The 26725-nt window shown below is 45.2% G+C and overlaps 1 protein-coding gene across 2 annotated transcripts in view; it reads right to left on the bottom strand.

Moving 5' to 3' along the window:
• The window catches only part of LOC139172124 (protein kinase C beta type-like), a 45123-nt gene extending 18891 nt beyond the window's left edge, over nt 1–26232 (bottom strand). Inside the window, exons 1-5 of one of the 2 annotated variants that reach the window (XM_070760903.1) lie at nt 25953–26232; nt 21301–21332; nt 10412–10494; nt 2808–2919; nt 124–252 (exon numbers count right to left, since the gene is read on the bottom strand). In XM_070760903.1, coding sequence (XP_070617004.1) covers nt 124–252; nt 2808–2919; nt 10412–10494; nt 21301–21332; nt 25953–26134 — 538 coding nt within the window. In that variant the 5' untranslated portion in view covers nt 26135–26232. The remainder of the gene's footprint in view (nt 1–123; nt 253–2807; nt 2920–10411; nt 10495–21300; nt 21333–25952) is intronic. The other variant, XM_070760904.1, reaches the window with a different exon arrangement.
• Between the last annotated feature and the right edge of the window lie 493 nt (nt 26233–26725).

The raw sequence follows: 26725 nt of genomic DNA, 5'->3' as shown, positions 1-26725 counted from the left end.
CCTTTTCTACCCGCCGTCCTTTGTGGGGCTGTGCAGCCGCTGTGCAAGAGGAGCAGTAGATCCTTCCTTGCAACAGGACGGGATCCACCCTCCTTCCTGGGATCCCCCCAATGCCAGACTTACCGATCACCGTCAGGACCTCGTTCTCAATCTCCGCCTTGATGTGGATGCGGCCTCGGCGCTCGGTGTGGTCCGTCCCGCAAAGGCTGGGCACGTTCATCACGCAGCGCTTGTGCACATTCATCATGCAGGCTGAGGCACAGAGAGAGAGAGAGCGAGAGAGAAAGGGGGTCAGCCCCACATGGGAGACCAGCCGCCCTCGGCTCCTTCCTGAAAAGACAAGGCAGGGGTGGAGAGGCCAGGGGGCAATTCCCCCAATCTCTGGAGGGCTCTCCCAGGGAAGAGCCGGGGTGGCGCAGCAGGTAGAGTGCTGTACTGCAGGCCACTGAAGCTGACTGTAGATCTGAAGGTCAGCGGTTCAAATCTCATCACCGGCTCAAGATTGACTCATCCTTCCATCCTTCTGTGGTGGGTAAAATGAGGACCCAGATTGTGGGGGCAATAGGCTGGCTCTGTTCAAAAGTGCTATTGCTAACATGTTGGAAGCCGCCCTGAGTCTAAGGAGAAGGGCGGCATACAAATTGAATGAATGAATGAATGAATAAATAAATAAGGAGGGCAGGACAGACACCAACAGGGAGGAGACTGGCAAGAGCCCCCACCCCAATCCGAAAGAAGGAAGGAAGGTTTTCCGACTCTCAAGGGCTGGCAAGCAGTCTGAAACCCTCCTGGAGCCACTGGGGCTCCCTCCACTCCAGACCAGAGTGGACAGCCGAGTAACTGGGATGGTCAGAGGATTTCTGTCCTGGACAGACCAGGGGCTCAACTAGGTTGTCTAGGAGACATACGAGGGGTCTAGGATTCTGCCAGGCTATCTTGGCAGGCTGGGAAAACACTCATAGGGCTAATAGGCGCTTCTTGTCCTTGGACTTCCTTCTGTCTGTTTTCCCAAAATGTTTCCCCTCCCAGGGAGATCTAAGAAGGCATTTAATTTAATCCAAGTCTTCAGAGAGGGGCGGCATACAAATCTAAATAATAATAATAATAATAATAATAATAATAATAATAATAATAATAATAATAAATAATTTATTAGATTTGTATGCCGCCCCTCTCTGCAGACCTGAGGCGGCTCAAAGCAATTATTATTATTATTATTATTATTATTATTATTATTATTATTAATAATAAATTTAATTTAATTTGACTTCTATGCCACCCAATCCCAATGGGACTCAGGGCAGCTCACAACAGTAAATAGTACCTACAATAAAGAAAGTCAAATATTATTTAATAAGAACAGTAAGATCCATTTTAAAAAAAACCCGTAATGAACTATCCAATCAAAAACACGTACGTGCAGAATCAGTTACACTTCGGATGTGATTAGATATCACATTCACATCTAGTAATACCGGGGGGGGGGGGCATAGGAGGCCATGCCCCCCCCCCCCATGTAGTCTGCGCCCTACTCGGCTGATATCTGAGAGCCTCCACAGAGCCAACATTCACCAAGGTTGTTCTTCTCCCTTAAAGCCCCTGGGACCTCCTCAAAGCCTGGGGGATTCCAGGGCTGCAGCCTTTCTCTCCCCCCAGCCTGTTCCCCGGGAACTTCAGCTCCAATGGGAAGAGGAAGACTACCAGGAAACAAGCTTCGAGGAAACTTTGGATTCTTTCCTTGGTCTCTGGCATATCAACGCATCAGGTAGGTGGCTGCGATTCATAAGGTGGACACTAGGGGGCTCCCTAAGCTCATACTGTACTTTGTGACTGCTACCTTGTCTACATTGGGAGTTTTTAACTTGGAGTCAGAGAATTGAAAGGGGACCTTGGTTGGAGGTCTTCTAGTCCGACCTCTTTCCAAGGCAGGAGTCTTTGTACCATCCTGTACAAACGGCTGTCCAATCTTTTCTTGAGGACCTCCAGCGTTGGAGCCCCCATGACTCGGGAGACATAGAAACATAGAATATTGATGGCAGAAAAAGACCTCATGGTCCATGTAGTTTGCCCTTATACTATATCCTGTATTTTATCTTAGGATGGATCTATGTTTATCCCAGGCATGTTTACATTCAGTTCCTGTGGATTTACCAACCACGTCTGCTGGAAGTTTGCTCCAAGCCTCTACTACTCTTTCAGTCAAATAATATTTTCTCACATTGCTTCTGATCCTTCCCCCAACTCACCTTTGATTGTGCCCCCTTGTTCTTATATTCACTTTCCTATTAAAAACACTTCCCTCCTGGACCTTATTTAACACTTCAACATATTTAAATGTTTCGATCATGTCCCCTCTTTCCCTTCTGTCCTCCAGATTATAAAGATTGAGTTCATTAAGTCTTTCCTGATAAGTTTTATCGTTAAGACCTCCCACCATTTTTGTCCCCCGTCTTTGGACCCGTTCAACTTGATCCATCTCTTTTTATAGGTGAGGTCTCCAGAACTGAGCACAGTATTCCAAATGGGGTCTCACCAGCAGGATCACAATCTCCCTCTTCCTGCTTGTTATACCTCTAGCTATGCAGCCAAGCATTCTACTTGCTTTCTCTACCGCCTGACTGTCCTGCTCACCCATTTTGAGACTTGAAAATCTCAGGCATGCCGCATCCCCTCGCAAGGTTTTGCAAAATCTCACTGGGACGTGCCTGCGCGCCCGCAGAAGAAGCAACGCTGCACGCCGAGCGCACCGTAGTGAGCGGGATCGGGAATTGGGAAGAGCAGGGTATTTCCCTAGGACTGGGACTTACTTTTGCATTTCATCCCCTGGCGGATAAGTCCGTACAACAAAGAGCCGCAGTGATCGCAGAAGGTTGGTCTGAAGTACGTGTGCATTTTGAACCTGTGTCTGCTCCGAAGGTCCTGGAGGGAGAGAGAACGGTCAGTCGAGTGAGGGCCCCCTCAGCAAGATTGGGTTATAATGTGTTTAAGTGACGCCTTCATTTATTTGGCTTCATGCTGTCTGCTGCCAACATTTTTAAACCCAGTGAACATCCCGGTCTTTCCTCGTCTCCCACCGTAGTCACAGTGAAGTCAAGAGCTACATATGCTTCGTCGTCATATTTACTCATCTTAGCTTTTGGGAGACTTACGTTTGTCTCATGATCTCTGTCTCTCTCCTCCTTTCTTTTCATCCCTGCTAAATATTTTTCTATAGTGTCTCTTAAGGGTTTGTTATCTTCATTTCATATCTCCTGCGGTGTGCTATTGTTCGGTGCAAAAAACCCCTATGCCCTGTGACAAAAACAAGCACGTTCCCCAGAGTCAAATGCCCCCCCTGGCATTGCTCTGTGCCCCCCAGGGGGTCCCATGCCAATATTTGAGAAGCACTGGTCTAATGCTAACCCATTAAATCAGCCCACGCAGGACCATGGGGCTGCCCCGCCCATATCGCCCCACCCACCCTTCAGCAGAGCGCAGGATTTGGCTTTTGACCCCCGCGGACTGGAACTGAATGACAAGGCCAAGAATTTTGGCTTGTAAAAAACTTTCTGGAGGCAGGGGAGGTGAAAAAGAGGGCACCTAGATGCCCCAGGTGGTCAAACAATGGGCAAAAATGGCCTGTTTTTCACCTCCCCCACATCGGAAGGTAGGTAGATAGATAGATAGATAGATAGATAGATAGATAGATAGATAGATAGATAGATAGATAGATAGATAGATAGATAGATAGATAGATAGATAGAAACTTCCAGCAGACATGGCTGGTAAATTCACAGGAACAGAATTTAAACATGCCTGGGATAAACGTATATTTATTATTTTATTTATTTATTTATTATTTAGATTTGTATGCCGCCCCTCTCTGCGAACTCGGGGCGGCTCACAACAAAAATGTAAACAATCGTACAAATCCAAATAGATTCAATAAATTTAAGTATTTAAAATAGTTTTAAAAAGAACCCCACTATATTAACAAGCACACACACAAACATACCATACATAAATTGTACATGGCCGGGGGTATATCCATCCTAAGATAAAATACAGGAAATAGTATAAGGGCAGACTAGATGGACCAGGAGGTCTTTTTCTGCCGTCAATGTTCTATTTTTCTATGTAAAATACAGAGGCAGAGAGAAAGAAAGAAAGAAAGGGAAAGAGGGAAAGAGGGAGAGAAGAGAGAGAGAAGAGAGACTTCTCAAGCTCCGTGGGGCTGAGAAGAATTGCTGCAAAATTTAGTTTTCTGAAATGGACCACAAGATTCCTACTCAACTTAAAAACTGGTAAAAACAAAAGAGCAGCATGCAAACAAAAGGAAATAAAACACCCCCAGGAGCAAAACAAACTAAACTTTAATTTCTGTGCATTAATTAAAGTTATATAAACTATAACCTATAAACAACAGAGTTAAATTCAACAAGAACATAGAGTGCATGTGTTATATTTCTGAATCGATCTGATTATAGTTAGGCATTTTTTGTGTGTATTAGTTAGACTTCTATGCTAAGCGGAGCAATGTTGAATGTTGTCTGTCTTTGTATGAAAAATAATAAAAAAATATTTTTTTAAAAATAAATTTCTGTGCATTGGTCATGCCCACCTAGTCACGTGACCTACCCACCCAGCCGGGTCCAGCCCCCCAACAGTCTGAGGGACCGTGAATTGGCCCCACTTTAAAAAGTTTGAGGACTCTAGACTGGGGTCTCCTGCTTGAGAAGGGGATCGGATTAGAAGACCTGCTCAGGTCCTGCCTCGCCAGCCTCCTCAAGAAAGCAGAACTCTTGAAACGAAAGCCATTTCAAAAGGAAGCTTTTATTGGAAGTTTGTGACATTGTGACTACAGGAAGTGGTGAAAAATATGGTCTCACATTTCAATGCCACTCCTCGGGAATGTGCGATTGTTTTGACTTGCACAAAATCTCATCTTTACATGGCAGGAATTGTACTGCTTCGTACAAATACAGTGATACCTCGTCATACAAACTTTTCGAGATACAAACCCGGGGTTTAAGATTATTTTGCCTCTTCTTACAAACTATTTTCACCTTACAAACCCACCGCCGTCGCTGGGATGCCCCACTTCCGGACTTCTGTTACCAGTGAAGCATCCATTTTTGCGCTGCTGGGATTCCCCTGAGGCTCCCCTCCATGGGAAACCCCATCTTCGGACTTCCGCTGCCAGCGAAGCACTCGTTTTTGTGATGCTGGGATTCCCCTGCTGGGATTCCCCTGCAGTATCACAAAAACACGGAAGTCCGGAGGTGGGGTTTCCCATGGAGGGGAGCCTCAAAGGAATCCCAGCAGCGCAAAAACGGGCGCTTCGGCTGGCAAAAGGGTTGAATTTTGGGCTTGCACGCGTTAATCGCTTTTCCATTGATTCCTATGGGAAACATTGTTTCGTCTTACAAACTTTTCACCTTAAGAACCTCGTCCCGGAACCAATTAAGTTTGTAAGACAAGGTATCACTGTAATTAGGGAGGAACCACGAGCTCTGAGGTTTGATGACTATCAAAAGGAAACATCTAAAAATAACTCTTTCAAAGGAAAGTTGAAGCTGTTTGTTCTTAGAGTGACATCCGTCGTCAGCGGAAGATGTTCTATTTGAAAGTAAAGATAGATTTCTTGAATTTGACTGGTTAACAATGATAGCTTCCCTTGACATGTTTTGACTTTTAAATCAGTGAAAACTGGATTCACAAGGTGATGAAATTAGTGTTATTAAAGTTCATCAAAAAAGTGGAAGTAACAATTTGAAAACTTTGTTTATGGACAAAGCAAGCTGACAAGAGAAATATTAAATTATTTTTGTAACATTAACTGAATTACAGGAGAAATATGGTGAAACGAATACGTGAGATATGATTTCTGTATGAACTCATATCAAACTGAAAGGAGTATTTTCTTCAACTGATGCTGGAAAAAATAGACATTAACAACCCATTTATCATTAACCCCCAAGATGACCACTGACTAGATCAGATGTAACTTCCTTAATTTAATTTGCCTGTGATATTGCCTTCAAGGAAATATTCAAAATATAAATATTCACATATGTATGAAACTGCTATTTCATGATGTGCAACTTATAAATATGACATGGTTTTTTTCTTCTTTCATTTTCTTCAAATCTAAATATAGCAATAGCAATATAGCACTATACAAGAATGGAATGGAATAGAATAACAAAGCTGGAAGGGACCTTGGAGGTCTTTTAGTCCAACCCCCTGCTTAGGCAGGGAAACCTACACTACTTCAGACAAATGGTTATCCAGCATCTTCTTAAAATCTTCCAGTGTTGGAGCATTCACAACTTCTGGAGGCAAGCTGTTCCACGGATTAATTGTTCTAACTGTCAGGAAATTCCTCCTTAGTTCTAAGTTGCTTCTCTCCTTGTTTAGTTTCCACCCATTGCTTCTTGTCCTGCCCTCGGGTGCTTTGGAGAAGAGCTTCGGACTCAGGTGCTTTGGAGTGAAGCTCTTCTGCTGGGAATGAGGACTGCAGTCCACCCACTCGCAGGGGGAAGGGAGCCCTTCGAGTCAGCAGAAGCGGTTTCGCCAGAGGAGCTGAGCTCAGCCGTCTCATGGAGAATCAGAGATGCCGCACTCTGATGGAAGGTGGCCTGAGGCGGGTCAGTGGAGGACCCATCATCTCACGACCCAGAAGCATCTGGACATTGGGAGAGTGGCCACATCTGTCTCTGGGCTGGGAGGGAGGGAGCAAGAGAAAGCAGGGAGGTGTGTGCAGTGAAGGGCTGCAAATTTTTTTACTACCACATTGTGGGCGTGGCTTATTGTGTGGGTGTGGCTTGATGGCCATGGGACCAGGTGGGAGTGGCTTGACAATCTTGTGTCCAGGGGGTGGCTTAAAGGTCATGTGACCAGGTGGGAGTGGCTCACCGACCAAGACAAGTTTTCAATAAGGTGCTTGGACTCTTTTTCAGTTGATGAAGTCCCATCATTTGAATAGCCACAAAAAGGACCCATGAGAGACAGCATCATTTGCTGAGGAGCACAGTCACATTTGAAGGTTTTGCACTGAACCCACAAGGTTCAGCAGGATAACAGATGAGGCAAGTAGCTCAATTTTTCTTTCATTGCTCTAAAAGTTCCATTCTAGATAATGATTGAAACGATTAAAGCAGCCCATTGCTGGACTTACGTTTGTCTCATTATCTCTGTCTCCTCCTTTCTTTTCATCCCTGTTAAATGGCTGCCGATCAGTTTCTGGTCACAATTCAAATGATTAAAGCGTTTATGGGTAAAAACATACTCTTTAATTGTTTCCTATTTTAAAAGTAATTAAGGATCATACTAAGATACTAGAGAAGGAAGAACAATTAAAAAAAACTATTAAGTATTGAATAAATAGTGCATAAACTTACTACCCCCACTGTGACCCCCATCCCCTTGGGGGCAGCAGCCCATCACTGTGTGTGTGTGTGTGTGTGTACAAGGCCAGATTCAGCTGGAGTCCAACATGCCAGGACCTTCATTCCCAAGATGCCTCCTTCAAGGACCATCTCTCCATCCATCACGGAGCTCCTGAGCCCGAACCTGCTCAAGATGGAGGTTCAAGGAAGCAGGAGTGGGAGGAAGAGAACTGCAGGGGGGGGGGGTTTCTCCTCCCCCCCCCCACAACTCCCCACTTCCAGGTGGGAAAGCGACAGAATGGTGGAGAGAGCGGTGGAGGCTCGAGGGCACACTCAGATGACCAGTCAGCCCCTCGGTCAACATTCTAAGGACCTTCTCCACACCTGCCTGGCAGCTGGCTTGCAAGGACAATCTTCTGATCTGCTCATCCCCAAAGAGACTAAAAATAGAGGGAGAACAGAGGCTCATCAGCACCTCCCCATCAATCACGGTGGCGGCCTCTGAAATTAGCTCCCCCCCCCACTGACAGCACATCCCTTCAAAGAGGGAGGGGGGTGTTCGTGGATCCTCTCCAGGTTTCCTAAAGGCTGCTGAAAGCAGAATCTGTGTTTTTATGGTGAGATTAATTGCTGGGTTTCTAGCTCAAAGGGCCTCCAGGTGCCACTTATAGATATGTATCAACGCTTGGAGTACTAGGCAGGAGGAAAACGGGAGCGTTTGGCCCCAAACTTATTTCGCATTTCCTCCTAAACGTTCAAAACTCGGAATGTCTAATTTGCCTTTTTGACAGGTTTTGTTTGCAACTGGCAGCTTGAAGATTTCTCTTTTGTTGCTCTGCCAGGGAGGGGTTGCCCCGAGCATTTCCTGAATCACACCATCCGTTGCAAATCACGCAGAAGAGAGCAACCAGGAGGGTCAGGGGACAGGAGACTATCACATATGAAGAGCGGTTGCAGGAACTGGGCCTGGCCAGTCTGGCAAAGAGAAGGACCAGGGGAGACATGAGAGCATCTTCCAATACTTGAGGTCCGGCTGTTTTCCAAAGCACCAGAGGATCAGACAAGGAACAACGGATGGAAGTGACCGGGGGGATATTCAACCTGGAAACAAGGAGGAACTTTCTAACGGTGAAAGTGATCAACCAGTGGAACAGCTTGCCTATAGAGGTTGTGATTGCTCCAACACTTGAGACTTTCAAAAGGAAATTACAGTGTCATTTGTCTGAAATGATACAGGGACTCTTGCCTGAGCAGGGGATTGGACTAGATGACCTGCAAGGTCCCTTCCAACTCTAATAATACATAAATAAATCTTGAGTTGTTTGGCCATATTCTGCAGACGCCTCCCAAGCATGGCGGGTTTGTTTGTTTGTTTATTTGTTTATTTGTTTATTTTATTTATTTTATTTTATTTTATTTTATTTTTTTATTTACTTACTTACTTACTTACTTACTTACTTACTTACTTACTTACTTACTTACTTATTGGATTTGTATGCCGCCCCTCTCCGTAGACTCGGGGCGGCTAACAACAACAATAAAAAACAGCATGTAAATCCAATACTAAAAAAACTAAAAAACTATTATTTTAAAACCAATCATACATACAAACAAACATACCATGCATAAATTGTAAATGCCTAGGGGGAAAGAGAATCTCAGTTCCCCCATGCCTGACGGCAGAGGTGGGTTTTAAGGAGCTTACGAAAGGCGAGGAGGGTGGGGGCATTCTAATCTCCGGGGGGAGTTGGCTCCAGAGGGCCAGAGCCGCCACAGAGAAGGCTCTTCCCCTGGGCCCCACCAAACAACATTGTTTAGTTGACGGCACCCGGAGAAGGCCCACTCTGTGGGTTCCGCAGGAGAGGGAGGAAGGGGCCAGGAAAACGGCTCCTTTTGGCCCGAAAGGTGGGCTCTTTCCAAACAGTATTTTTAAAACCAAATCCAGAATATTGAAAGTAGATCTGGGGACAACAAGCTGCGAATGGGCCCAAAGGGTCAAAAATATCGCAATGCTGCCCAGGACCATGTGATCAGACACACACACCCTGTCTTTTAAACATCAGGACGCCCCTCCCTTTGCAGACACCCCTGTAAATTAAGTTAATTTGGGGGAAGCAGGAGCTGAAATTTATCAGCTGTCCTGATCCTGGACAGGCCTCGATTCTATTCTCCAGGCTTAGCCTTCCCTTCTTTTTTGCAGATGGTAAAACAGTGTTGGTTATGACCTATAATGCCCTTCGTGGCATCAGACAAGAATATCTCCGGGACCGCTTTCTGCCGCATGAATCCCAGCGACCGGTTAGGTCCCACAGAGTTGGTCTTCTCCCGTCAACGAAACAATGTTGTCTGGCGGGACCCAGGGGAAGAGCCTTCTCTGTGGTGGCCCCAATCCTCTGGAATCAACTCCCCCAGGAGATTAGCACCGCCCCGACCCTCCTTGCCTTTCGCAAACTCCTTAAAACCCACCTCTGCCGTTAGGCATGGGGAAATTGATTCCCCCAGGCCCTTTCCGTTTTACGCAAGGTTTGTCAGAGATGTATGATTGTTTTTATATTAAGGGTTTTAAATTGTTTTTTGCCGTTAGATTTGTACCGTGTTTTGTGTTGTGAGCCGCTCCGAGTCTCTGGAGAGGGGCGGCATACAAATCTAATAAATAAATAAATAAATAATACACACACACACAGAGCATTTAATGGAATTAAGGACACAGCTGCAAAGGCTGTTCAAGGACTGAACATTCAAGTCTGTAATGGACTTTCTTCCTGCTCAAATCAAACCACAAAAAACATGTAATTTTGATCTTTTTTTAGGTCTCCAAATGGGGCCACGTACATTCTGCTTTTAGATCATGTCAATCACCTGCCCGCTTTCCCTCCAGGGCCCCCCCAAAGCATCCCCTCCAGGGCCCCCCCCCAAAGCATCCCCTGAGCATCCCCACCTGGGAATGGACTGCACGGTGTCAACCACAACCCAGCCTTCTTGGTGTCGGCCCCTCAACATCCCCCTCCGCCCTTACAGCCAGCTCTGCAGGGTTTACTCACATCGGAGGCAGGTCCCTTGTCGGCCCCTGGGCAGGAGAAGGTAACAAACTCATGGCACCTCTTGTGGACAACGAAGCAACAACCTGCAAGGAGAAAAGGGAGGATGCAGGTTAATGGGGGGCTGGTGGAAAGGGGCGAGGTGTCTTCAGTCCGGCTGAGGGACAATCCTTGGAGGACCCCATGTTATCCCTGCCAGAGTGCAGAGTGCATTTCTTGCAGTCTCCATCCTGAGTGGATTTGTAAGGCATAGAAACATAGAAGATTGACAGCAGAAAAAGACCTCCTGGTCCATCTAGTCTGCCCTTATACTATTTCTTGTATTTTATCTTAGGATGGATGGATGTTTATCCCAGGCATGTTTAAGTTCAGTTACTGTGGATTTACCAACCACGTCTGCTGGAAGTTTGTTCCAAGCATCTACTACTCTTTCAGTCAAATATTATTTTCTCACGTTACTTCTAATCTTTCCCCCAACCTCAGATTGTGCCCCCTTGTTCTTGTGTTAATTTTCTTATTGAAAACACTTCCCTCCTGAACCTTATTTAACCCTTTCACATATTTAAATGTTTCGATCATGTCCCCCCTTTTCCCTTCTGTCCTCCAGACTATACAGATTGAGTTCACAAAGTCTTTCCTAATCAGTTCTATGCTTAAGACCTTCCACACCTTTTTGTAGCCCGTCTTTGGACCTATTCAATTTTATCCATATCTTTTTGTAGGTGAGGTCTCCAGAACTGAACACAGTATTATTCCAAATGGGGTCTCACCAGCGCTCTATATAGCGGGATCACAATCTCCCTCTTCCTGCTTGTTATATCTCTAGCTATGCAGCCAAGTATTCTACTTGCTTTCCCTACCGCCTGATCGCACTGTTCACGACCCCTAAATCCTTCTCTTCTGAAGTTTTTGCTAGCACAGAACTGCTAGCAAAAACTTCAGAAGAGAAGGACTTAGGGGTAGTGATTTGGATAGAAGTAATTTGTTGTCCTGTCTTTTTAAAAAATCAGATGAATTTGTTTAATTGTGCAAATGTAACAAGATTATCCCTCAACTTTATGTGGAGTGTGGGTGTAAAACAGACACCGTCTCTATGATCGTTTCTTTCAAGAGGGGGTTGCTAAAGAGTTCCACCCAGGAGGAAAAATGAGTAGAAGGGCAAGAGAGGGAGAACGGCTTGGCCATCAATCCTTCCTGTATCTCTCAGCTTTATCATGTTATCATATTTTCATCATTATGATATCAGGGTTCAGTATAATGTACAAACCCAGAATATCAGATCAATCAGCAAGCAAGTTGAATCTGCTGTAATAAATATGGACTTTGAACAATTTTTACAAGGTACTAATGCTGGATATTCACTTATCTGTCAATAGAATGAGAACATTTCCTTACACACACACACCCTGGAGGTACAAACTCACATAGGTGAGTCTTGGCATCTTGTATGAAGAGCCTTCACATGAAACCATCCCATTAGAGGCTTGGCTTGGCTTAGCTTAGCACCTTGTGTGATCACAGGAGCAATATCTCCGTTTTAGGGTTTAGGGTGCCATGTGAAACCAACCACCCTCTGCCACTTCAAGAGAACCTGGGAAGACATGATAGCAGCCTTCCAATATCTCAGGGGCCGCCCCAAAGAAGAGGGAGTCAAGCTATACGCCTGGTGCACCAGTTGCAGCCCTATTTGGACAGGGAGTCACTGCTCACAGTCACTCATGCCCTCATCACCTTGCAGTTCGACAATTGCAATGCTCTCTACATGGGGCTACGTTTGAAGAGTGTTTGGAAACTCCAGATCGTGCAGAATGCGGCCGCGAGAGCTTTCGTGGGGCTACCTAGATTCGGCCATGTCTCTCCGCAGCCTGCACTGGCTGTCGATCAGTTTCCGGTCACAATTCAAAGTGTTGGTAATGCCCTACATAAAGCCCTACATGGCATCGGACCAGAATACCTCCGGGACCGTCTTCTGCTGCATGAATCCCAGCAAGCGATAAGGTCCCGCAGAATTGGCCTTCTCTGGGTCCCGTCAACTAAACAATATCATCTGGGGGCCCCCAGGGGAAGAGCCTTCTCTGTGGCAGCCCCCACCCTCTGGAATCAGCTCCCCCGGAGATTAGAACTTCCCCCACCCTCCTTGCCTTTCATAAGTTACTAAAGACCCACTAATGTCGCCAGGCATGGGGGAACTGAGATACCCCCCTGGCTTATACAGTTTACGCATGGTACGATTGTGTTGTATGGTTCCAATGTTGGTTTTAGAATGTTTTAATATTAAATTTGTTACACTCTCACTATTTTGTTGTGAGCTGCCCCGAGTCTACGGAGAGGGGTGGCATACAAGTCTAATAAATTATTATTATTATTATTATTATTATTATTATTATTATTATTATTATTACTATTATTATTATTATTATTATTATTATTATTATTATTATTATTATTATTATGTCAATACAACACAGCAAACGAAATCACTATGCTGGATTTCGTATTTCATCACCAGTCGGGCGCTTCCCAAGCACCTAGGACTGCGTGATGTAGCGGCAAATTATGTTTGCCGATCCCAGTAAAGCGGCCTTTTGCAATTGACAGATGGAGATTTTGTCAATTCCAATGGTTTTCAAATGTCTGCTGAGATCCTTTGGCCCTGTGCCCAGCGTGCCAAGTACCACTGGGACCACTTTCACGGGCTTATGCCAGAGTCGTTGCAGCTCGATTTTTAGATCTTTGTATTTCACTAATTTCTCTAGCTGCTTCTCCTCAATTCTGCTGTCTCCTGGGATTGTGATGTTGATGATCCATACTTTCTTTTTTCTCAACAATCAGGATGTCCGGTGTGTTATGCTTCAGAATTCGGTCAGTCTGAAGTCGGAAGTCCCACAGTAGTTTTGCTTGCTCATTTTCGACCACTTTTTTGGGCTTATGATCCCACCAGTTCTTTGCCACTGGGAAATGGTAGTTCTGGCACAAGTTCCAGTGGAACTACTACTACTACTATTACTATTACTACTACTACTACTACTTCTACTTCTTCTTCCTATTATTATTATTATTATTATTATTATTATTATTATTATTATTATCCAAAGCACCCGAGGGCAGGTCAAGAAGCAATGGATGGAAACTAACCAAGGAGAGAAGCAATCTGGAATTAAGCAGAAACTTCCTGACACATTAGAATAATTAACAGAAATCATGAGCGCTCCATCACTGCAGGTTTTAAAGAAGAGTCTATACCAGGGATGGCGAACCTATGGCACAGGTGCCACAGGTGGTACTCGAAGCCATATCTGCTGGCACACGAGCCGTTGCCCTAGCACAACTCCAGAATGCATGTCTGTGCCAGCCATCTGATTTTTGGCTTGCACAGAGGCTCCGGGAGGGCGTTTTTGGCTTCCAGAGAGCCTCCAGGAGGAAGGGGGAGGACATTTTTAACCTTCTCCCAGCTCCAGGGAAGCCTTGGAGCCTGGGTAAGGTGAAATACCCTTCACTGCCTTGAATTATTTGTAAAAAATTAACAAAGGCAGGATATAATAGCAATAGCATTTAGATTTATATACCGCTTCACAGTGCTTTGCAGCCCTCTCTAAGTGGTTTACAGAATCAGCAAAGTGCCCCCAACAATCTGGGTCCTCATTCGACCCACCTCGGAAAGTCGGTAATTTATTTATTGTATAAATAAACCAGTAAACAAAACATGACTGGGTACTATTCAAATCTACCTCCTTTGAGTACTTTATTTATTTGTTTGTTTGTTTGTTTGTTTGTTTATTCATTCATTCATTCAATTTTTATGCCGCCCTTCTCCTTAGACTCAGGGCGGCTTACAACATGTTAGCAGTAGCACTTTTTAACAGAGCCAGCATTATTGCCCCCACAATCTGGGTCTTCATTTTACCCACCTCGGAAGGATGGAAGGCTGAGTCAACCTTGGGCCGGTGATGAGATTTGAACCACTGACCTTCAGATTTACAGTCAGCTTCAGTGGCCTGCAGTACAGCACTCTACCTGCTGCGCCACCCCGGCTCTTTATGCTTCAATATAGTGTACAAACCCAGAATATGAGTTCAATCATTAACCAAGTTCAAACCTGCTGTATCAATACGGCCTTTGAACCATTTTTACAAGTTACGGATGCTGATTATTCACTTATCTGTCAACAGAATAAAAACATTAGTCAACGAATTCTCTGAAAGCCACCCATTGATCACAACAATTAAGCCTGGCAGTGATGAACATGGCTAAAGGGACTGAGCCCAAAGAGATTTGTGCAGGGGGACTCTGCCTTCTGCCGAGGAGGCTCCTGGTCAGGATTAATCTCAGGAATGAATTGGGGAATGTATTGCAGTGAGACATCAAAGCGACCGAGAAAAGCCACTGGAACCAATGCTAAGATTCAATGCTGTGGCTTCCTCCAGAGATGCTCAGCTGCCCCTGAATTGGGGACCAGGGCAGGCAGAAGCAGAGCAAGAGCTAAAAGATCAGACTCAGATCGGATGAAGGACAATCTGTACACCCATCTTTCTAAACCTCATCGACGTGAGGATGAGTGGACTTCAACCCCCTAATTCCTCAGCCAACATCAATGAGTGCCTTCTGACCCGTCTTTCTTTCTTTCTTTCTTTCTTTCTTTCTTTCTTTCTTTCTTTCTTTCTTTCTTTCTTTCTTTCTTACTTACTTACTTACTTACTTACTTACTTACTTACTTACTTACTTACTTACTTACTTACTTACTTATTGGATTTGTATGCCGCCCCTCTCCATAGACTCGGGGTGGCTAACAACAGTAATAAAAACAGCATATAAACAATCCAATATTAAAACAGTTAAAAACCTTTATTATAAAACCAAACATACATACAGACATACCATGCATAAAATTGTAAAGGCCTAGGGGGAAAGAGTATCTCAGTTCCTCCATGCCTGGCGGCAGAGGTGGGTTTTAAGAAGCTTACGAAAGGCAAGGAGGGTGGGGGCAATTCTAATCTCTGGGGGGAATTGGTTCCAGAGAGCCGGGGCCGCCATAGAGAAGGCTCTTCCCCTGGGTCCCGCCAAGCGACATTGTTTAGTTGACGGGACCCAGAGAAGACCTATATCTCTCCTATATCTCCTATATCCCAAATATCTTCTCTTCTATCGCTATATCTTTCTTCTATTCTCCCATTGATTATTTTATCCTATACTCTCTCTTCTATTCTTTCTTTGATTCTATTTCCTCGAAGGTGTCCTCTATTACCTTCATTGTTATTATTTATGAATGAATGAATGAATGAATGAATGAATGAATGAATGAATGAATGAGTGGGCTTCAGTTCTGGGAGTGAAGTCCTCTCATCTTCAACCTGATGAGGTTGAAAAGCACTACTAACAATGGGCCCTATCCAACAAAATGAATTTTAATGTGGAGAAAGGCAAAGTTTTACACTTAGGCAGGAAAAATCAAAGGTATCAGAACAGATTAGGTGAGACCTGTCTCAAAAACAGTAACGGTGAGATGGACCTTGGATTCCTAGCGGATGATCACTTGAATATGAGCTAGCCATGTGCGGCAGCAGCCAAAAAGGTGAATACAATCCTGGGCTGTATAAACAGAGGCATCGAATGAAGATGACGTGAAGTATTAGTACCCCTTTATAAATCCCTAGTAAGACCACACCTGGAATACGGCAAACAATTTTGGTCACCATCAGGCAGGGGTTCCTCATCACCACCAGAACCGATGTGGTTGTGCCTGCAGGAGGCCAGATCTCGCACAGAAAATGCCCAAAATCGGTGAAATCTCACACGCGCCAGAGACAGTAGGAAATGACACCTGTTCATTCTCTCTCCTCCAAAGTCACCCTCCACCCGTCTCTTCCACTCTTGCTGGTGGGGCTGGATAATCGAAGCGACCCAGAGCAAGGAAACCCTAGAAAGGCTTGGAACAAGGCCGTGCGAACATTATTATTATTATTATTATTATTATTATTATTATTATTATTATTATTATTACTATTATTATTATTATTATTATTATTATTTAGATTTGTATGCCGCCCCTTTCCGTAGACCCGTAATGGGCAGCCAAAATTTTTACTGCCACACTGTGGGTATGGCTTATTTTCTGGGTGTGGCTTATTTTCTGGGTGTGGCTAAATGGTCATGTGACTGGAAAGGAATGGCTTGCCGGCTATGTAACCAGGTGGGAGTGGCTTGAATGATCATCATCGTTCAAGTGAACTGTTAAGTCCAGTGTCGCTCGCCGGGGTGACAATTTGCTTCGCGTTTCCTGTGCTCTCCTTCCTGGGTCCGCTCCCTGCCTCAGGCTGGGTAGCCAGAAGCATAAATGCTGCCACCGCCGCTTCCACTCATGCCTTCTGCTTGCACCTCGGGTGGGAGGTGGCCGCGTGAGGTTGGAGGGGAGCCGGGCAGGAGAGAGGGAAGCTCGTCCGAGGCCAGGAAGGAGGAAAGAGGAAAAAAGCAAGGAGCGCAGACACAGCAGCAGGGGGAAAAGAGAGTCGGGGTGGTGCAGCAGGTAGAGTGTTGTACTGCAGGCCACTGAAGCTGACTATAGATCTGAAGGTCAGCGGTTCAAATCTCATCACCGGCTCAAGGTTGACTCAGCCTTCCATCCGTCCGAGGTGGGTACAATGAGGACCCGGATTGTGGGGGCAATAGGCTGGCTCTGTTTAAAAGTGCTATTGCTAACATGTTATAAGCCGCCCTGAGTCTAAGGAGAAGGGTGGCCTAAAAATCAAATAAATAAATAAATAAAAGGAGATCTGAGCCGAGACCTTTAATCCAGGAAGTGACGGCCGCCGATCAGCTGTAGCTGCGCACGCATCTTCCTTTCCGCCAGTGGAACTGCGTTCCACCTCGTCCTGCCTGCTGCCCACCCCTGCGTGCGAACCGAGAGGGGCCACCTCTAACGTCAGAATAACCGTCAGATCCGTTCCCTTCTCAAAATATCCCTTTGCTTCTCAAACAGCCTCAGAATTAAGAGCTGCTCCCACACAATGACCCTTTCAGGTCCTTGAGGATCCCATGAAATCCAGCTGTGGAGCATCTTAAATAAAACTCGGTTTTGTAACTACCATCTCCTGGGCGCTTTGGCTGCGTTAACAGAGCTCGAGTAATACAATCTGGACTCCTCGGTGGAAAAGCAGCCAAAGAAGAGCTACACCATGTTTACTATCCAATTGCAACAGTATCCTGGATTCTTTCGTCCTGCAAGCAAACTGATCCTGGCCAAGGAGGAATCCTATCAAGAAATGAAGATTTTCTCTAAGCTAAATCCTGCATTTATGATGATCCAGTGCAGGGGTAGGCAAAATTGGCTTTTCTATGGCAACTCCCAGAATTCCTGAACTAGTATGATTGGCTCAGGAATTCTGGGAGTTGAAGTCCACAAGTCATAGAGGAGCCAACTTTGCCTGATCTAGTGGATCAATTTCCCTCCCAGAGTTTTTGTGGGTGCTCCATGCCTGGAGATTTAAAGAAAAGACTGGACGGCCATTGGTCCGGAATAGTGTAGGGCAGTATGTCTAAGTCTTGGCCGCTTGAAGGTGTGTAGACTTCAATTCCCAGAATTGAGGTTCTGCTGGCTGGGGAATTCTGGCACTTGAAGTCCACTTAAACTTCCTAAGATGGAGAAACACTTGTGTGGCATCTTCTGCTTGAGCAAGGGGCTGGACTGGATGACCTCTATGTTTCCTTCAAAGGAGCTCAGCAAAATGGCTACAGCACAAACTCCTCAAAGGCTCTCATCCTGGCCCTGCTAACTTTTCTTTGACCCGTGGCCAGTGGAGGGCTACCAAACTTTTTACTACCATACTGTGCGCATGGCTTATGCAGGACGCCCTGCATTTTCTTTCAACATCTTTCAGTGCAAATTGGGGGCTCTGGGGTGGAGCTCTATTTTCACTACCCTACTGTGTCCCCCCTCCTGTCCGGGCAGTAGCCCACCCCTGCCTGCGGCATTCGATCCATCCTGGGAGGGGGGTAAATACTATTTAGTCAAGGGAAGAAGGTTTACAGGCCCCGGAAGAATTAACCACGACATTCCTGGCTGTGGCACCCAGAATCCCCCCTGCGTGAAATTCCGCCCCTTTCGCCTTCTTTGCACAAGAGAGAGCACCAAAAACACCACCAACCCGTTTCCCCCTTCACGGCGTCTTTCAGAACCGTCTCATGGAATACAATAGCCACAATACAGTGATCCCTCTATTATCGCGAGGGTTCCGTTCCAAGACCCCTCGCGATAATCGATTTTTCGCGATGTAGGGTTGCGGAAATAAAAACAGCATCTGCGCATGCGTGCCCTTTTTTTTCTATGGCCGCGCATGCGTAGATGGTGGAGTTTGCGTTCCCCGCCGCCCACGCAAAGGGGAAACCCCGATTCGGCTCCTCGCTGCTGCTGCGCTACCGAGCAGATCAGCTGCTGGGCGGCCGAAGGAACCTTCCCTGGGTCTTCCCCCTCTTGCTGGCGGGCGGGCGAGCGGCGGGCATCAGCGAGGAGCCGGGGTTTCCCCTTTGCATGGGCGGCCGGGAAGACCCAGGTTGGGGGTTCGGGGGGTGCTGGGAAGCCCCCCAGGCCGGCTGCGACCTTTTAAAACAGCCGCGCCGCTTCCCAGCTGAGTCCTGAAGCCAAACGCCAAAGGCGAACTTCCGCGTTTGGCTTCAGGACTCAGCTGGGAAGCGGAGCGGCTGTTTTAAAAGGTCGCAGCCGGCCTGGGGGGCTTCCCAGCACCCCCCCGAACCTGGGTTGGGGGCTTGGGGGGGGGTGCTGGGAAGCCCCCCAGGCCGGCTGCGACCTTTTAAAACAGCCGCGCCGCTTCCCAGCTGACTCCCGAAGCCAAACGCGGAAGTGGGGTTTTTTTTAATTAATATTTTTTAAAAAATTGCGATATAGCGTTTCGCGAAGATCGAGATCGCGAAACTCGAGGGATCACTGTATACGCAAACAAATCAGAGCATGCGGCCAAAAAAAGGAAAGAGCCCCAGCCTCAAAAGAAGTAAACAAAGTTGCAAATCAGTCCAACATGTGAATAAAACAAGAGGAGTTTTGCAACCTCATATTTCAAACATGAACACGATTTAAATGATGACCGAGTGCCAGATGGGCCCCTCAGGTTGCCTCCTTTTCTGGAGAGAGAAGTGCTGAGATTCAGGGGGAATCCATGGGTGGGTAGGGGGGTGGCACAACCGATTCACCGGCCCCAAAGCCTTGCTTACAAGTGCAAAGTAGCCCCCCCTCTTTCTGGAGCTCCCCCTCTCCAATTGGAGCAAGCCCTCCATTTCTCCTCCAATAATAAATATTAATATTAGTAATAATAATTTTATTATTAATAATCAAGCATAGACATGATGCTGTGGCACTGGAACCTATGCCGGAACTACCATCTACCAGTGGCAAAGAACTGGTGGGATCATAAGCCTGAAAAAGTGGTCGAAAATGAGCAAGCAACCCCCCCCCCCCGTGGCTTTAAAAAAACGAGGCAGCCCTTGTGGCTAGGCCACGTACAGAGAACAGATAGGTTCTAAACCCGTGATGATAAACCTGTGGCACACAGAGCTATGTCATCTCAGACATTAACACTCTTGAAAATGTCCAAAGATACTTCACCAGAAGAGCCCTTCGCTCATCCACTCGAAACAGAATACCCTACGAGACTAGACTTTCAAACCTGGGCCTAGAAAGCTTAGAACTAAGACGCCTTAAACATGACCTAAGTATTGTCCAAAAGATTATATGCTGGCTGTCAGCGATTACTTCAGCTTCAACCACAGCAACACAAGAGCGCACAACAGATTTAAACTTATTACCCACAGTTGACCTCTCCAGATTCCTAAGTGGCCAGTAAGGGGTGAGTACAAGTGCACTAGAGTGCCTTCCGTCCCCAGTCCTATTGCTCTCCTATATCTCCTATACCTTTCTTCTATTCCTATATCTCTTCTTCTATTCTTTCATTGATATGTTCTATTACTATATCTTCTCTTCTCTTCTTTCTTAGATATATTTTACTATGAGTATACCCTCTATAACCTTCATTATGTATTTTACTATATGTGTATACCCACTAAAACCCTCATTGTGTAATGGACAAAATCAATCAATCAATCAATCAATCAATTAAAATATTGGAGAGACATGAGATTTTGCCCTGCATCAGCTCCAGCGGCTGATTTTCGGCCTTGTGAAAGGCTTCTTTCGTCCTCTGGATGCTTCAAGGAAGTTTCCCTGAAGGTCCAGAGATTTAAAAAAAATCCCCTAATGGACAAGCCAGAAGTTTGGAAAAACGCACGTCCACTTTGCCCTTGTGCTATTTTTTGCACTCTGGAGGGTTCAGGGAAGCTTCCTGAAGCTCCAGGGTGCAAAAATAGCACAATGGGCAAACCGGAAATGCAGTTTCCCGAACTTCCGGTTTGCCCGTTTGGGAATTTTTTTTCACTTAACCAGGCTTCAGAAAGGCCTGTGCATGAGAGGGGTGTGCGGCGGTGGGCTACAAGCTGGAATGCTAAATTGCGCTCACTGCGGCGGCTTGTATGTTCTTGCGGGACCAGTGCAATTTTGCTGCTGCACCTGTGGAGGTAGCAAAACCACACGTGGAGCTGCAGGTATAACCTCGCTGAGACACGGGCGCAATTTTGCCACCTCCATAGGTGCAGCAGCAAAATCGCGCTAGTCCCACAAGAACTTACGAGCTGCGGCGGTGAGCGCAATTTAGCATTCTGGCTCGTATCCCACCGCTGGGGGTGTGCATGCGTTGGGGGAGGGGAAGGAAGCACATACACCCAAACACCCTTTTTGGCACATGAACCAAAAAAGGTTCGCCATCCCTGTTCTAAACCCTCTGTGGGATTTGCACACAAGACCAAAAAATAAAAATCTTAAACTTGTAACTCACCCTGACACTGGAAACCTTGCCTTCCAATTCCCCTGCAAAGGAAAAAAAATACAACACCTTAGAAACATAGAAACATAGAAGTGTGACGGCAGAAAAAGACCTCATGGTCCATCTAGTCTGCCCTTATACTATTTTCTGTATTTTATCTTAGGATGGATATATGTTTATCCCAGGCATGTTTAAATTCAGTTACTGTGGATTTATCTACCACATCTGCTGGAAGTTTGTTCCAAGGATCTACTACTCTTTCAGTAAAATAATATTTTCTCATGTTGCTTTTGATCTTTCCCCCAACTAACTTCAGATTGTGTCCCCTTGTTCTTGTGTTCACTTTCCTATTAAAAACACTTCCCTCCTGGACCTTATTTAACCCTTTAATATATTTAAATGTTTCGATCATGTCCCCCCTTTTCCTTCTGTCCTCCAGACTATACAGATTGAGTTCATTAAGTCTTTCCTGATACGTTTTATGCTTAAGACCTTCCACCATTCTTGTAGCCCGTCTTTGGACCCGTTCAATTTTGTCAATATCTTTTTGTAGGTGAGGTCTCCAGAACTGAACACAGTATTCCAAATGTGGTCTCACCAGCATTCTATATAGCGGGATCATAATCTCCCTCTTCCTGCTTGTTATACCTCTAGCTATGCAGCCAAGCATCCTACTTGCTTTCCCTACCGCCTGACTGCACTGTTCACCCATTTTGAGACTGTCAGAAATCACTACCCCTAAATCCTTTTCTTTTGAAGTATTTGCCAACACTGAACTGCCAATACAATACTCAGATTGAGGATTCCTTTTCCCCAAGTGCATTATTTTACATTTGGAAACAGTAAACTGCAGTTTCCATTGCTTAGACCATTTATCTAGTAAAGCTAAATCATTTACCATATTACAGACGCCTCCAGGAATATCAACCCTATTGCACACTTTAGAGTCATCGGCAAATAGGCAAACCTTGTTAGAATTCATTTATTAGATTTGTTATTGTACATTGTTTTTATTATTGCTGTGAGCCGGCGTGAGTCTATGGAGAGGGGGAGCATACAAATCTAATAAATAAATAAATAAATCATGGCATCAGGCCAGAATATCTCTGAGAACGCCTTCTGCTTGTCCCACAGAGTTGGCCTTCTCCAGGTCCCGTCGACTAAACAATGTTGTCTGGTGGGACTCAGGGGAAGAGCCTTCTCTGTGGCAGCCCACTCCCCCCGAGATTAGAATTGCCCCCACCCTTCTTGCCTTTCGTAAACTTCTTAAAACCCACCTCTGCCGTCAGGCATGGGGGAATCGAGACATCCTCCCCGGGCCTATACAATTTATGCATGGTATGTTTGTGTGTATGTTTTTGTTTTTTAATAAGGGTTTTTTAGTGATTTTTAAATTATTAGATTTGTTGCATATTGTTTCATTGTTATTGTGAGCCGCCCCGAGTCTACGGAGAGGGGCGGCATACAAATCTAATAAATAGATAGATAGATAGATAGATAGATAGATAGATAGATAGACAGACAGACAGACAGACAAACAAACAAACAAACAAATAATCAATCAATCAATCCAGGTGCCCACATGCTCCTCTTTAATGCAATTCCCAGCTGAGCCTTTAACAAGTAAAACAAAAGAAGAAGAAAAAGCCCAAACCCACATTTCATTTTAGATCCTTCCCATAATTTATTTATTTATTAGATTTGTATGCCGCCCCTCTCCGAAGACTCGGGGCGGCTAACAACAATAAAGAAAACAATGTAACAAATCTAATATTAAAAAGTAATCTAAAAACCCCAATTTAAGAGACCAATCATACCAACAAGCCTACCATGTATAAATTCTATAAGCCTAGGGGGAAGGGAAAAAAAGATTTCAGTTCCCCCATGCCTGACGACAGAGGTGGGTTTTAAGGAGCTTGCGAAAGGCAAGGAGGGTGGGGGCAACTCTGATATCTGGGGGGAGCTGGTTCCAGAGGGTTGGGGCCGCCACAGAGAAGGCTCTTCTCCTGGGTCCCACCAAACGACATTGTTTAGTCGACGGGACCCGGAGAAGGCCAACTCTGTGGGACCTAACCGGTCGCTGGGATTCGTGCGGCAGAAGGCGGTCCCGGAGATATTCTGGTCCGGTGCCATGATACTTGTATAGAAGGGAGAACTTAGCAGACTTCAGCGTGGTCCAGCATGGAACCAACACTTGGTTGTGGGAATCAGTGGTCCTGCACTGGTCAAGAATTCCTGGGAGAAGCATACATATTTAGCACATACTGGGGAGTCATGTTCACTTCATCTCCTCCCCCCCCCCCCCAAAAAAAAATTGCAGATGATAGTAAGGGTGAGAATTGGAACATTATTCTTGTAAGAATAAGAAATGTAATAGGAGCAATGATGCAACCATCTTTATGACATATCGTATTGCATAACCGAAATGTAATTTTGCGTGTCAGCTTTCTTTCGGCTGCTCTGTTCTCATAAACAGGATATGTTTATGCTTAGAGAGGATCGTTTTGTGTTGCAAGAGTGTAAGAAATGGACATGCTAACCATTAGATTGAGAGAGCGGGGAGATGTCATCATCAAAGTCAAGTTTTAGGGAGTTTCCAAGCTGGGAATAGAAAGCCAAGGTGTTATGTAAGGGGAGTAAACACCGGTATGGGAGGAGTAAAGTTGTTATTTGCCAAAGGCATGGTTTTGTATTTATATACTGTAGTCACATGAGTCGTAGTCTTTCTTGATTTGGAGAACTCAAAATTCTCCATTCGGGGTGTGTGTGGGCTTTTGGAAAATCATAATAAATGTTGTTTATTGTTCATTTCGACTCCTGTTGATTTCATTGGTGTATTTTCTCACAGTGAGCCAAGAAGACTTGGCCCAGCCTTAAAGAAGAAATATTCTTTCATACATGGTGACCGAAACATCTGTCTTCCTTGCCCCTCCTCTACTCGCCAGAAGTTTTCTCCATCCGGTTAATCCGGCATGGCTAGTTTAATGGAAAGAAGGACCAGGGGAGACATGACAGCAGTCTTCCAATATCTCAGGGGTTGTCACAAGGAAGAGGGAGTCAAGCTATTATCCAAAGCACCTGAGGGTAGAACAAGAAGCAACGGGTGGAAACTAAACAAGGAGAGAAGCAACTTAGAACTAAAGAGAAATTTCCTGACAGTTAGAACAATTAATCAGTGGAATACAAATTGCCTCCAGAAGTTGTGGATGCCCCAGCACTGGAAGTTTTTAAGCAGATGTTGGATAATCATCTGTCTGAAGTAGTGTAGGATTTCTTGCCTAAGCAGGGGGCTGGACTAGAAGACCTCCAAGGTCCCTTTCAACTCTGTTGTTGTTATTGTTATTATATGGGGGGGGGGGAAATTGCACCCGCCCCCCAAAAAAGTGGGGCAGGCTGTCAATGGGACAGGGCCTCCCGGGAACAGCTTTCCATCCCCCCTCGCATCCTGGACACAAACTGTTTCAACAGCAAGACACAAGAACAGTTTTTTCCCGAACGCCATCACTCTACTAAACAAATAATTCCCTCAACACTGTCAGACTTTTTACTAAATCTGCACTTCTATTTCTACTAGTTTTTCTCATCATCCCTATCATCCTTTTCCTCCCAATTAGGATTGTATGACTTTCACTTGTTGCTTGTATCCTAAGATTTTTATCAATATTGATTGTTTCTGCATTGCTTATTTGACCCCTAGGACAATCATTAAGTGTTGTACCACATGATTCTTGACAAATGTATCTTTTTCTTTTATGTACTCTGATAGCATCTGCACCAGACAAATTCCTTATGTGTCCAATCACACTTGGCCAATAAAGAATTCTATTCTATTCTATTCTATTCTATTCTATTCTATTCTAGAAATTAAGTATAAGAATACACACACATACAATTAATAAATCCAATTAATAAATTAAATCCAATTAATAAATAATACTAAAAAAAAGGTTTTACATAAAGCCGAACGAAACCGTTGGTAACAAGCATCGTAAAATAATACAAAAGATATATGGATTAGCGGTCAAGATAGACGTGTGTGTGTTGTTACATGTTTCTATATGTTTTTCTTTTCTTTTTCTTTGTTTTTCTCTTCTATTTCTGTCTTGTCTATTCTATTCTATTCTAAATTAGTTTTTTAAAGTTTTTAACATTAGATTTATATTTATCTTGTATTGCTGTTATGTTGTGAGCCGCCCCGAGTTTTCGGAGAGGGGTGCCATGCAAATCTAATAAATTATTATTATTATTATTATTATTATTATTATTATTATTATTATTATTATTATTATATTGTTGTTTTGTTGTTGATGTTATTATTATTACTATTGCTATTATTATTATTATTATCATCAGCCCTATTTTCCGCTGGACCATCAGGCGCGAGGTGGCCGTGGATCATGGAACATGTAGTCCATCCTCTTTCCAGGGCTCCAGGCTGGGGAAAGCCCAGTAGGGCTAGTGGGGAGGCTCAGAGGTGGGCTGCTAAGGTGGAACGGTGTGCCTGCCCCCCCCCCCCCGTGGCTCTGAGTGCTAGCAGAGTCCAGCGCAATTCTGCTACTGCACCTGGCCAGGTAGCAAACTCGGGCTCGCTGGACTCTGCTAGCACTCAGAGCCACGGGGGGGGGGGGAGCGGAGGGGGCGAACGGGGGAGGGGGGTTCCTCACCAAATGAAGTCCGTGCAGTGGCTGCAGAAGGTGGGCTGCTTGAAGAGGTGGGCGGAGAACCGGTGGCTCTTGACCTCGTGCACGTTCTTCTGCCGGAGAGCGCCTTTGCGGGCGAGGGTCTCCTCGCCCTCCAGCCCGGGGGCTGCCTGGGGCTCCGCGGACGCCGCCTCCGGTTCGGGCATGCTGCCGCTACTTCCGCCGTTGCAACGGATGCCGCCGCCGCCGCTCCGCCCGTTTTATGCTGAAGCTGCGTCCGGCGACACCTCCGCCCGCCCCGCCCGGCGAGCCGCCCCCGCCCGCCCCCGGGCCACTGAAAGCCGGCGCGCCCTCACCCCCTACCCCGACCACCCCGCCCCCTTCAGCCCCCCCCCCCCCCCAGCGGAGATGGGAGGCTGAAAAGAGGCGAGGGATCGACAGAAGGGGTCAGGGAAATAATAATAATAATAATAATAATAATAATAATAATAATAATAATAATAATAATAATAATAATAATAATAATAATAATAATAATAATAATAATAATAATAATAGAACAAAGAACAAACAAAACAGCAAAACAACAATAACGACAACAATCACAATTTATTTATTTATTTATTTGTATGACTGTATGACTCTAACAGTATGACTGCAAGTTGTTGCTTGTATCCTAAGATTTTTATTAATATTGATTGTTTCTTCATTGCTTATTGACCCCTATGACAATCATTAACTGTTGTACCATATGATTCTTGACAAATGTATCTTTTTCTTTTATGTACGCTGAGAGC

Source organism: Erythrolamprus reginae, chromosome 9 (genome assembly GCF_031021105.1).
Source record: "Erythrolamprus reginae isolate rEryReg1 chromosome 9, rEryReg1.hap1, whole genome shotgun sequence".
In the NCBI taxonomy this organism is placed as follows: Eukaryota; Metazoa; Chordata; class Lepidosauria; order Squamata; family Dipsadidae; genus Erythrolamprus; species Erythrolamprus reginae.
Note: the sequence above shows the minus strand (reverse complement) of the source record. Positions and strands in the feature narration are given on the sequence as shown.